Source organism: Euphorbia lathyris, chromosome 3 (genome assembly GCF_963576675.1).
Source record: "Euphorbia lathyris chromosome 3, ddEupLath1.1, whole genome shotgun sequence".
In the NCBI taxonomy this organism is placed as follows: Eukaryota; Viridiplantae; Streptophyta; class Magnoliopsida; order Malpighiales; family Euphorbiaceae; genus Euphorbia; species Euphorbia lathyris.
The window spans coordinates 68007590-68020063 of NC_088912.1; the positions used below are offsets into that span (position 1 = coordinate 68007590).

At 35.4% G+C, this 12474-nt stretch overlaps 1 protein-coding gene across 1 annotated transcript; it reads left to right on the forward strand.

Annotated features, from left to right (window-relative positions):
• The first annotated feature begins 4929 nt into the window (after positions 1–4929).
• On the forward strand, positions 4930–6466 carry LOC136224276 (protein TOO MANY MOUTHS). Its single transcript, XM_066012557.1, has one exon. It carries the CDS (start codon positions 4930–4932, stop codon positions 6403–6405), a length of 1476 nt encoding a protein of 491 aa, XP_065868629.1. The 3' UTR covers positions 6406–6466.
• The last annotated feature ends 6008 nt before the right edge of the window (positions 6467–12474 follow it).

Sequence of the window (12474 nt, forward strand, 5' to 3'; positions counted from 1 at the left end):
TTTTACTTGTACAGGTTGAATTCACTCTGAAAAGATAAGTTAAGTGAAATGTTCATTTCTACTCTTAACTGTATCACCTTGCAAGGATTTAAGTCAATTCACCACAAGCGGCCATTTGGAAATATCTCCCACTTACCGGGAGTGACGAATGCTCAATCTGACATTAACTATTCTGCAATTACTTTGTGTGATACCCAACCCTGCTCTCACACACCCTAGGCTCTCACCTATTGGATTGTGCTCGCACAGAATCAAAGTATCAGACTCCATAATCCAGAATCACTAATTAACGAATGTTTGAGTCTGAGGAATAGTGAGATGAACAGTTGACACATTAGATAAATCAATCCATTCTGTTATCTCAAGCCGGGTCCCAATCCTAATGAACTCCTTCACCGGATCCATGTAACTGTCTAGATGTCCGAATATCTACAGCTTGTGAGATCAGCTTTCTGTCTCGACAGAAAACACTGTTACATGCAAGTCTCAATAGTAATATGCCAACCCCTATAACATATCACTTGACTTGGGTTTACTTTAAGTCTATTGGTCTATTATAAAGTACAGTCTCACTTCATGCTTGTATGAACACTTTATAACTACTTAAATAAACTTAGGGTTACTTTCTTTATGAGAGATTCTTGCCTTTATATATAGTTTCATTTTAATGCTATATATCTGATTAATCAAATAATCAAATAAACAATTTATTCATTAGTATTAATATCCTAAAACAATTGTCTTTAGGACACTAAACTCCAATACCAGGGGCCAGCTCGGGAATCAGTCAAAAGACTGATTTCCGGTCCCACGAAGCCACGATTGACCCCATGACTTTGCAAAAGGATACGAATTAGGTCAGAAAGAGGGCCCGAACCGCGTCTATAAATAGGAATTTCCAATTGTAAATTAGATATCTTTCATTCTTGTAAATTACCTTAGCTTTTCACCCTTGAAGAATTCTCTCCACCTTCTCCATCTCCTTCAACCTCCATTGAAGAAGCTCTGAAGCTCCGAAGCTCCATCCACCGAGAATTATTCAAGGTTCGTCCTTAAGACCTAGGAAGCCGGCTACAGGGTAGACAGGCTCCCTGAAAGGGATTTTCATATCACCTTTTATCTTACTATGTTTGTACCCTTTGATACAGTCTATGAATCCTAGGCTAATTGTATCCCGTGACAATATTCTTCGCCTTTAATAATATGTTAGCTCTTGTTTTGTTCTATTATTCATTTATCTAATCTTTGTCTTACGCTTTATTCAATTGGTTTAACTCATTCAAAAGGCCCAAAATCTAGTAGGCACATATTGTGAGTTGAATCTGACCTAGTCAGAGCCTAGGAGATTGACGACCTCTTAGTTGATTAAGCCCAAATTATTGAGCCTTAGACCTAGTTTCGGCCTTACAAGGGAATCACGCACTAGGGACTTTAGGAGGGTAAGTAGGGTTAATCGCCTTGCATACAAGTGACTCATATTAGGTTTTTAATCTATTGACCTAATAATCTATCTTCATTATTATTGTTCATACCATGTTCCTTCGGGTAATTGCATTAGTGAAAGATCACCTAGGAGTAGTTTAACTTAATTAGGAGTATAATAACTTAATTAGGAGTAGAATAACTTAGTTCGAATTAGTATAACTTAGCTAGGAGTAGCATAATTCAACTAGGAGTAGATTAACTTAATCAAATCAAACTCAAAACCCACACAGCCTAGATAACACTTGAGACCAAGTAGCTCGATACTTGTAGTAAATAAATCCTGTGGATTCGATACCTGGACTTTCCAGATTTTATTACTTGATAACGACGGAGTACACTTATCCCTTAGTGAGCCTTGCGGTACCGAACGCCGTGAGGTGCATCAAGGGTTAGGGGAAGACCTAAGCAAACTTGGAGGATGGTGATCGAGAGTGATATGAGTTTACTGGGAATTGAGAAAAATATGGTAGTGGATAGGACAGAGTGGAGGGAGCGAATTTGTGTCGCTGACACGACTTGATTTCACGGTTTTATATGATGGTTCATGTTAACCGACCCCAAATCATTTCTGGACTAAGGCTTTGTTGTTGTTGTTGTTTAGTTTTATTTTAAATTAAGGATTGCTAATTGGGGTTTGTTTTGTGAGATTTTTAATTTATAGGGGATTATTAGTATGTTATTTGCTTAGAGATTATTTAGTAATTATAATTAATTTAGGGATTCCTAATTTACGGATTTCTAATTTAGGATATAATTTAGATATTTCTATTTACTTTAATTGAAAATATGATTTATTTGTTATGCTGGGGATTATTAATATATTGTTGCTTAGATATTATGTAGTAATTCTAATTAATTCAGGCATTTCTAATTTAGAGTTTATTTTAGGATTTCTAATTTAGAGATTTCTAATTTAGGGTATAATTTAGGTATTTTTAGTTACTTTAATTTAAATTATGGCTTATTTACTTTAGATATGTCTAATTTACTTTAATTTCGTTTATTGGTTTTTATTTTATTGAGGAACAAGATACGTAAAAAAAAATTAAATGATTGACAATGGTCAAAATATTGAATCTTCATCAAATAGTGAGAAGAGACGATATGTGGAAATATCAGATGATGATATTATTTATGATCCCAGAAATAGAAAAGAAATTGCTATGTATGATAATATCATTCAAGATGAATTAAGGCGATGTTACTTATTAAAAGGCCCTTGTCAAACAAAAAGCCATATATTTCTTCGAACTAATTTTTCTGGAGTTCAAAGGAGTTTTCAAACAAGTTGGATTGATATGTTTTTGTGGTTAGAGTAGAGTGTATCCAAAGATACTGCTTTTTTTGTATTATTATCTGTTTGGTAGAGGAAATAGGTCTTAAGATAGAGCATTTATAGAAATTGGTTTTAAAAATTGAAAGAAAGCTTTAGAAAATTTTAGGGATCATTCAGGTGGTATGTTCAGTCCACACAAATATGTTACAAACCAGATTTATGGATTTCAAAATCAAAGGATGAATATTGATTATATGTTGACAAAGTCAAAGGAAACGAATGAGGCTACTTATCATACTCGTATCACATCAATTGTAAAAATTATTCATATACCTTTTTTAACATAATGACTCGTATACTTTTAAAGTAAGAATTGGATTTTCGTAGACATGATGAATCACATGAATAACTGGAACGAGGTAATTTTCTAAAGCTATCGATCCTGAGTTTTCAGCTGTGGGTTGGGCCTTTAGCGATCTAAGCCTGTGGTCCTTCTATTCGGGGATGATCGCCTTTCTTCTCTTTTTCGATTTGATCTCGGAGGGGATTGATTATTAGTATTCGTTATAGCTCGTGACACCAGAGTCCTTGATTTGTGGTGCCATACAGGGGAATCTTCTTTCCCTTTTGACTAGCCACCAGAGCCTTTAGATCGATACACAAGAGATCCATCATGTTGGCGTCGATAGCTTCACATGGTATGGTGTATGGTAGAACAAGTTGCATTCTTATATATGTTCACGTGTCTGATTGTTTCTTCACATATCTCCATTTTTTCTTTTCTCTCGGCCATTTCAAGGGCGTGTTCTTATCGTATTATATTGACAGCTTACTGAATAGAACCGAGGTTCTGCACAATCGTTTAGAGATTTCACCAAGAGCCTTTATTGTTGCGGCTCAAGGGCATTAACATTCTCTTACATTTCCAGATTAGGTCGTTATGGACCTGTTGAAGTCGACGTGCTTCTTCTTCTGTCATTTCTTGAACTTTAGACACAAGCTGGAGGAAGGATTGAACTGTTCAAACGAGTCAAGGCTTTTGTGTTAGTCCACGCTCACTCCACCATTTGATGTGGTAAATCCTGTAGATCTTTGAGTAAGCTTGCAATAAGATAGAAAAAAAGATCAAAGAGAGGTTGGAAACCTGATAGTCCGCTTCGATAGCTAAGTAAGCTTTTAAGGATGACGAGTGGATGAACACAACAATAAACTTAAAGCTATGAAATATGAGCTTGATGATTGAATATGTACCTTAGAGATTGTCTCACTCTATTTGTAATGTGATTGAGCAGATTTGAGGTAGTTATAGAGCTTGGAGTCTGCAGGGATACGTGCCACCGGTTAATATGCGGACTCGTAAGCTCACTAGGTTTGTAATTGATGGGATTATAGGCGATTATACTATAACGGACTGATCTCAGTTGGACCGTTATTGATCCCTCAAATCGTGTTTATGTGTGGGTGAATGTGATCCTTTGTAATGATATCACGTGGATTCTAACTTCCAAATGATTGCTCAAATTTTCCTAATGATGTCTAGACTAATTTATATTCGGCTGTTATCACTAATTATTGATAAGGAGCAGAACAATGGACACCGGAACTGAAAGCTTGGGCTCGGGAAGCCAATCAGACTGTAGAAGGAACTTGTCCAGCTTGTGACAACGTTACAATATGGGTCCTAAATTTACCAAGGCCAAACTTTGGCCGAAAAAGGAGAAAAAGGAAAGGGAGTACTTTCATGTTATTTTTACATCCCATAAGGAAGTTTAGTGATGATGGCCCCAGCACCTATCAAACTCTTAAAATTTAAAACTCAACAACTATTTTAAATTTGATATAGCAACGGCACAAAAATACATTAAAGGAAAAACAGTTTCTTTCTTCAGAATATGTGTATGGAATTGTTGTACCATGTTAGCATTAAATACTCCTACTTTTCATACATTTAAGCAACTATATTCTGCATATTGCAAATTGGGCAACTAGTATAGTATATTGAATTCCTTGGTGAAATGTCCCGTGAAACTCATAAAAGCACTAACTCCCACATTTATTTAATTTCACTTCTTTCCTCCCTATTCCCGTGAACTCATTATTACCCTTTCCATCTCTATATAACCCCTTCTTCAACCCCACATTCCTCTTACCTCATTTACTCTATCAAAATGCCTACATTCTTTCATACACAAACTCTTCTACTTCTCATTTCTTCTCTACTACCCCTTGCCAAGCCTTTCACCGTCATCGTTTCTGACTCCGGTAACCAGTCCTCCCTTGCAGACGGCTTGCAAAATGCCTTTTCGTCCAATATGAGCGGAGCACTAACGGAGACCCATGAGCAAGAGGCGGTTTACGACATAATGAAGGCTACCGGAAACGATTGGGCCACCGACATTCCGGATGTTTGCCGCGGGCGGTGGCACGGGATAGAGTGTATGCTTGACAAGGACAATGTTTATCATGTTGTTTCATTGTCATTTGGTGCATTGTCTGATGATACTGCCTTTCCTACATGTGATACAACAAAGTCTTATATCTCAAAATCTATTACTAAACTTCCTCATATTAGGACACTGTTTTTCTACCGTTGTCTTAGTTATAATCCACAGCCCATCCCTTCATTTTTGGGGCAGTTAGGCCCAACTTTGCAGACTTTAGTGCTTAGAGAAAATGGTCATGTGGGTTCTATCCCTAATGAATTGGGTAATCTTACCCGTTTAAAAGTTCTTGACCTTCACAGAAACAGTCTCAACGGTTCAATTCCGGTTTCCTTGGGGCGATTGAACGGTCTAAGGTCGTTAGATTTGAGTGGGAACAAATTAACCGGTTCAATACCCAGTTTAAGTTTTCCAGTTCTAAATGTTCTAGACTTGAGCCGAAACGTCCTGATTGGTTCAATCCCATCAACCCTTGGTTCATGTCATTCTCTTATGAAAATCGATTTGAGCCATAACCGTTTTGCAGGTTCAATTCCTGAGTCTTTCAGTGGTCTTAAAGAGCTAATACTTATGGATTTGAACCATAATCTTCTATCAAAGCCACTTCCAGTAGCACTCAGAAGTTTAGTTTCTCTACAGGCTTTGATTCTTGAAGGAAATCCAATGTTCAGTGCACTCGCTAATGATGAATTTGAAGGTATGAAAAGTTTAACGATTCTAGTGCTATCAAATATGAAATTGGAAGGTCCAATTCCTGAGTCAATAGGAAGTTTAACAAGCCTTAGAGTGATTCGTATGGATCAAAATCGGTTGAATGGCTCAATTCCTAACAACTTGAAGAACTTGAAAAATCTTAGTGAATTGAAACTAAATGGTAACAGATTATCTGGAGCGGTTCCATTTGGGAGAGATATGGTATGGAGAATGAGAAGAAAGCTGAGACTGGAGAATAACTTGGGATTGTGTTATGATGCTAATAGTGGTTTTGAAGATGGTTTGGATTCATCGATCAATTCAGGCATCGGGCTGTGTAATGCAGCTAGACCCAGTTCAGCAAGAACAGTGGAGCATGTATCATCCATTGATAGGGACATGGCAAGTAATACACTTAATAAATCATCTGCTGCTGATCATAAAAAAGATTCAATTTTTATTAGGTTGATTGCACTGACTATTGGTGTGATTTTGGTGTTGTTACTTTAAGGCTAGAAAAGCCAAGCTGTAATATATAGAGTGCAGTTCCTTTGTAAATTATATTGTTAGTTTTGAGCAATTTATGTCTGCAGCTTTCATTAACAACTAATCCTTTTTAAAAACTTGGTCATTAAGATCTATCATGTTCATAATGATCAAATTGTCCTATTTCAGTAGAAAATGATATACTATAATAGAAGTTCAGAAAGGTATGGAATTGGGTAATGGGAATACAAGTTCAAAAATTGGCATATTTGAGGCTTTAAAATTGAAGAAAAGGACAATGGAAGTCCTCTTTCCACATAACAAATTTATCAATGTCCTGAGGTGAAATAGGAACTCAAAGGAGCATCAAAGTGTAACGTTTGGCATGGGAAAAAGCTTGAATTTTTCCAAGACAAAAACACTTTGATGCAGATATTCCTCTCATAGCAGACATTTAGCCACAAAATGTGGAAGTTGGCCACTGGCACTGTTAGTGTAATGATCTGGTCCAGGGTGGGTAGTGCCGGGTAGAAGGACTGAGTAAGGAGCGGCTCTAAGGGATAGTGATGGGTGATAGGAATAAATTGAATCTCATGTCGGAAATGGAGGGGAGTGACTATGGTTATAAGTATATATTCAATATATATAGAGGGGTTTTAAAGTTGTGAGGTCTCATATGTCCATTTCAAAAGACAAAACTCTCCCACCAAATAATTTAATTGCAACTTCATTCTCATCTCCAAAATTGAAGCTGAACTGCATAAACTACCTAGTTAGTGGTAAAATTTAGTTATTGTTACCAATAAAAAAAAAAGGGAGAATTACTAAACTAGCACATTTTAAGGGGTTAGTTTATATTTTTAGTTTCTTCCAATAAAATTTCCAAAACTAACATATTTCAACAGATAACTTCCAAATTTGCCATCGTCTTCTTCATAAACATAACTTTGTGTCTTTCCTCCTCTTTCTCTTTCTCGCACGCTCTCTCTCTGTAAAGAACAAAACAATCTACAAAACGACTATAAATACTACAACAATCAATCCAACTCACTGTTCATACAACAAGATTTTATACAATCATGTAAGTTTTTAATTGGTTTTTAGTTCCATTGAAAAAATTTAAATCTTAGTCCATTCATCGTTAAGATCTAGCATTTTGTTTCTCTACAACCCAATATATATTGTTTCTCTTTCTTTTTCATGTTTTTCCTGATCGTGCGAACCCCAAAAACAATGGCATTGTTGTCTGAAAATGCATTTTGGTTGGAATATGAGTTTCATCTTTTTCCCCGACAGTGTCGATATCTGTCGATTTCTGATCAATATCGACAGATATGATGATATTGCATCGTATCGATATTGGTTGATATATATCGATATTGCATTTGATATCGACCGAAGTTAAATGTCGATATTGTATTTGATATCGACATATATCGACCGAGGTTATAGTCTTCAATGTCGATATTTGTCGATATCAAACACAATATCAACATATATCGACCGAAGTTATAGTCTTTAATGTCGATATTTGTCGATAATTGTCGATAACAAATATAATATCGACATATATCGACTGGTATGTTGTGTTCTAAACCATATTTTGTGTTCCCAATAATATATCTTGATTCTAAACCATAAGATTCAAATTGATAACTATATTTTTTATATTAACAAAAAAACAAAAAACAAAAAAAAAATACATAAATATAAAAAACGAAAATACATAAACTAAAAAAAAACCTAGAAATAATCAGGACCCAAAAGTGCATCAGCAAAGTCCTTCTTGGCTTTCTCCAACTGCCTTTTGAGATCCTTCACCTCTTTCTTCAGTCTTCTCTTTTCATCCTCAACTGATTCAAGATAGTCAGTCATGGATTCACAGACAAAAGACATGGTTTTTGCCATGCCTCTCATGAATCTAATGATTTCTTCCATGTCACCATCACGGAAGGAACCATGGAATTCAGAAATGAGTTTTTCAAACTCATGAAGATCAACATGTGGTGGAGGTGGTGAAGAAGGTGGCGCTTGAGATGAAGAAGATGATCCTCTCTCCATCTCAAACTTTAGAGGGTAAAATGAAAGTTACTAGAATGAAGAATTATGAACAGACAAATCGTATATTTATAGGAGAAAACACCAAAATGTTCATGGGGAATCTCAACAGCCAACACTCAGCTTTAATGATAGATTGATATTCGAAAAAGACTGTTGAACTTCTATTCAAAGTGATCATTAAATAACTGCACTTAAAAACGTCTCTTGATCTTCTATCGATATCTGTCGATTTCTGATCAATATCGAAAGATATGATGAGATTGCATCGTAGCGATATTCGTCAATATATGTCGATATTGCATTTGATATCGATATATATCGACCGAAGTTATATGTCGATATTGTATTTGATATCGACATATATCGACCGAGGTTATAGTCTTCAATGTTGATATATGGCGATATTTGTCGATATCGAGTACAATATCGACATATATCGACCGAGGATCTAGTCTTCAATGTCGATATATGCCGATATTTGTCGATATCAAATACAATATCGACCGAAGTTATAGTTCCAAATGTCTATATCCATTAATATGTTTCGATAGCTTTCTTTAAGTTGCAAATAATATATGATTAATTCATTGTTTATGAAAATGCAGAAATATGTCCACCCCGAATACTTGTTTGTGTATGCTTTCTTGGGATGGAGAATGGAAAAAAGAGGGGCCCATAGACACAATGATATACGTTGGTGGTCAATCGAATGTGCTCCATTTTTCAACGCCAACTGATTATCAAACTTTAAGAGAGAGAATTTACGCTTCATTAAACGTTGATGCAACCTCACATGACATACATATGGCAATGCACACAACATACGGTCCAAATAAACTTTTTGGAAGATTAGCAGCCATAGTGGAGGACAATGATATTGCTGGATTCGTAGAGTTTTGTCAAACATGGCTTTAACTCTTGCCAATGTAGGGGTACTGGTCTTTTTCCATCGAAGCCATTGTTGGATGCAATTGGATGACTTCACAAAGCATTCGTGAGTGGCATCCCATACTTCAAACAACCAAGCCTGCAACAAAGTTCCAATTCATTATTTATGCCTATTACTAACATTTCTAGTATATAGAATATACACACATCATACCTGAAATACGTGTGCAAAACCATATAGGTTATATGAGACACGAGCTTTCTTTTTTCCATCCATATAAGCATATAATTGATCCAGTCGGTCTTTGCCACTAAGCATACCATTAACAAAGGACTTGTAGGTCTCATCCCCGGCCACAACACCCCACGGGAATTCGTTAAACAGTGTTTCTGCAAGTTCCAAAACCCAAGGAAGATCTTGTTTCGTGGCAGTGTTATCCAACACACTGCCAAGTATAAAGTACAACATGGCCAATGAAACTATATCCTGGTCATCTTCCTTAGCCCATTGAGTTTGCTTCATAATTGTGTCCACGTCTCTAATAGTTGGTGTAGGGTAGTGTGAAAAAAACTTCTTTCTAAATCTATCCGGCTTTTTTAGCGCACTAACTTTGCCCTAAATGCTTCCAGATCTCCAAACCATAACCCACTTAGGAGTCCAAACTGTTGGGGTTTAGTGTCATATAGACAATTGTTCTAGGATATAAACTTAATGTAAATGAAGTGTTATTTACATCATTTGTTTTAATAAGATATGGCTTCATAACTATATAAAGGCATCTCTTTTAAGAACTAAATAAGTCTAATAAAATGAAATCCCTAAGTTTGTTTAAAGTGATTATAAAGTGTTCATACAAGCATGAAGTGAGACGAAACTTTATAATAAACTAATAAACTTAAAACCACCCCAAGTCAAGTAATATGTTTAGAAATATGATTGACATATCACTGTTGAGACTTGCATGTAACAATGTCTTCTGTCGAGACAGAGAGCTGACCTCACAAGCTTCAGATATGCAGATATCTGGATAGTTACATGGATCCAATGAAAGGGAGTTCATTAAGATTAGGGACCTGACTTGAGATAACAGGATGGATAGATTTATCCTTATCACATGTTCATCTCATTGGTATTAATAAGTATAAGTAATCCTCAGACTCAAAGGAATGTTAATTAGTGATTCTGGATTATGGAATGTGATGCTTTGATCCTGTTGTAACAGGATCCATAATATAGATGACTCTGGGGTGTGAACGGCAGCCTTTGGATATCATATGAAGTAATTGTAGGATAGTTATACATTGGATTGAGCATTTGTCACTCCCGATAAATGGGAGATACGTCCAAGGATCGCTTGTGGAAGACTTGACTCTAAATCCTTTCAAGGTGATAGCTTAAGACTTGAAATACAGATTTCACTTAACCTATCTAATTGGAGTTAACTCAGCCTGTACAAGTAAAACGAACGTCTCGCTATATGTGACTTGACATTATCCATCGTCATAAGATTCAGTTCAAGTATGTAGTTGATAAAGGATCGAATTATAATGTAACTAATATGGAAAGGTCAACGACAGAATCAACCTATCTTCTTATAGCTCTGGGGGAATGTTTCGGATTTGCTAATCACATTTCGCGTACTCATTCCGTTATGCAAAGATTAAATATAATTCTGAGAAAATTAATTTAATATTTGCATACGGCTAGAAGCAATAAGAACCTAATGGGTCACACATAAGACTTGGAGCCCAAAAGAGAAACAGATGTTAATTAATTGATGGAAGCCCAACTGAGTCCACTAAGGCCCAGTAAGTAAAGGGGGGCGATTTTTATGTATAAAATACATAAAGAAATTAATTTGATTTTAAGCAATCCTAATTAGATTATGATTATGAATTAAATTAATTAAAGGATAAATAAGTTAGGAGGTTTAATGAGATTAAATTACTCCTATTATTATCCTAAAAGGTTATTATTATTATCTTTATATTTAGATATAATTATAGATAATAAATAAGAATTATATTCCGAATTAAATTCTTATTCAGTAACCTAATTCTATCTAACTAGGGGTTAGATACAAGAGAGTATAGATACCCCCGTTATATGTAAATTTCGATTAAGCCCTAGTCTATCGAAGAGAAGAATTTCGACCCCCTTGTTGAGGACGAGATTATTCACCGCTTCCTTTCGTTTCAATTGATTATTAATCTCTTTCTCTATTCCTTGATCTTGTGTTGATTAATTAGAGGCAATCTATTCTTGATTGCTTTCATACGGTTGAATTCTAACTTGATTTTGAATTGTGTTTTTGTCTTGTGCTCGGGAACTCGAAGTAAGAGTTGTGGGCACTTCGATTGCAACGGTAGATAGAACATCAAAAGGTATTTCCTTCTATCCCTCTTTAATATGAAATAACGATTAACGGATCTTGGGTTAATGGAAAAAGGTTAAAATTTTTATATTTCCGCTGCCAAACGTTTGCCTATTTTCCTTCAGTGGTATCAGAGCCTGCGTTAAATCCGTTATATCATATATGAAAATTAAGAAGTTTTTCAATCAAATTGAATGAATATTTATAGTTAGGTTAATTAACGAAACTGTTTTGATTAATTAATTCTAAAGATAAATAAGTTTTAATTAATTTTTAATTAAAATAGATTATGCATATGTTCCTAATTGTTTTGGTTGATAATCATTATAACAAAATCTATTAGTTTTATAGTTAGATTGATAAAAGTTAGTTTTATTATTCTAAAGATAAAACGGAAAATCTTTAATAAGATTTTCTTATTTTCTAAAAATCGTTTTAAAACCAATATATATATATATATATATAGATACATATTAAAAAAATATATAGGACAGTAGTTCGGGTTGCGCCTCACGGCGCAACCCGACTGCCGTCGTGCGATTGCTACCTCGCGGCAGCAATCGCATAACGTCTGGCCGCCGCTGCCGTGAGGCAGCGGCGGACCAGACGCGTGGCTGCTTCTAAACGGTAGCAGCCACGTGTTCGGGGCCCGGCCCGAAACATGTATATTTTAAAACTGTTTTAAAATATGTTTTTAAATATAGTTATATATATATATGTTTCAGAAATTAATAGTTTTCTATTTTGATTATCGAATAAAAGAATTTAT

Excerpts from the sequence above, each read along its gene's own strand:
- LOC136224276 (XM_066012557.1), top strand. The coding sequence starts at position 4,930 with ATGCCTACATTCTTTCATACACAAACTCTTCTACTTCTCATTTCTTCT.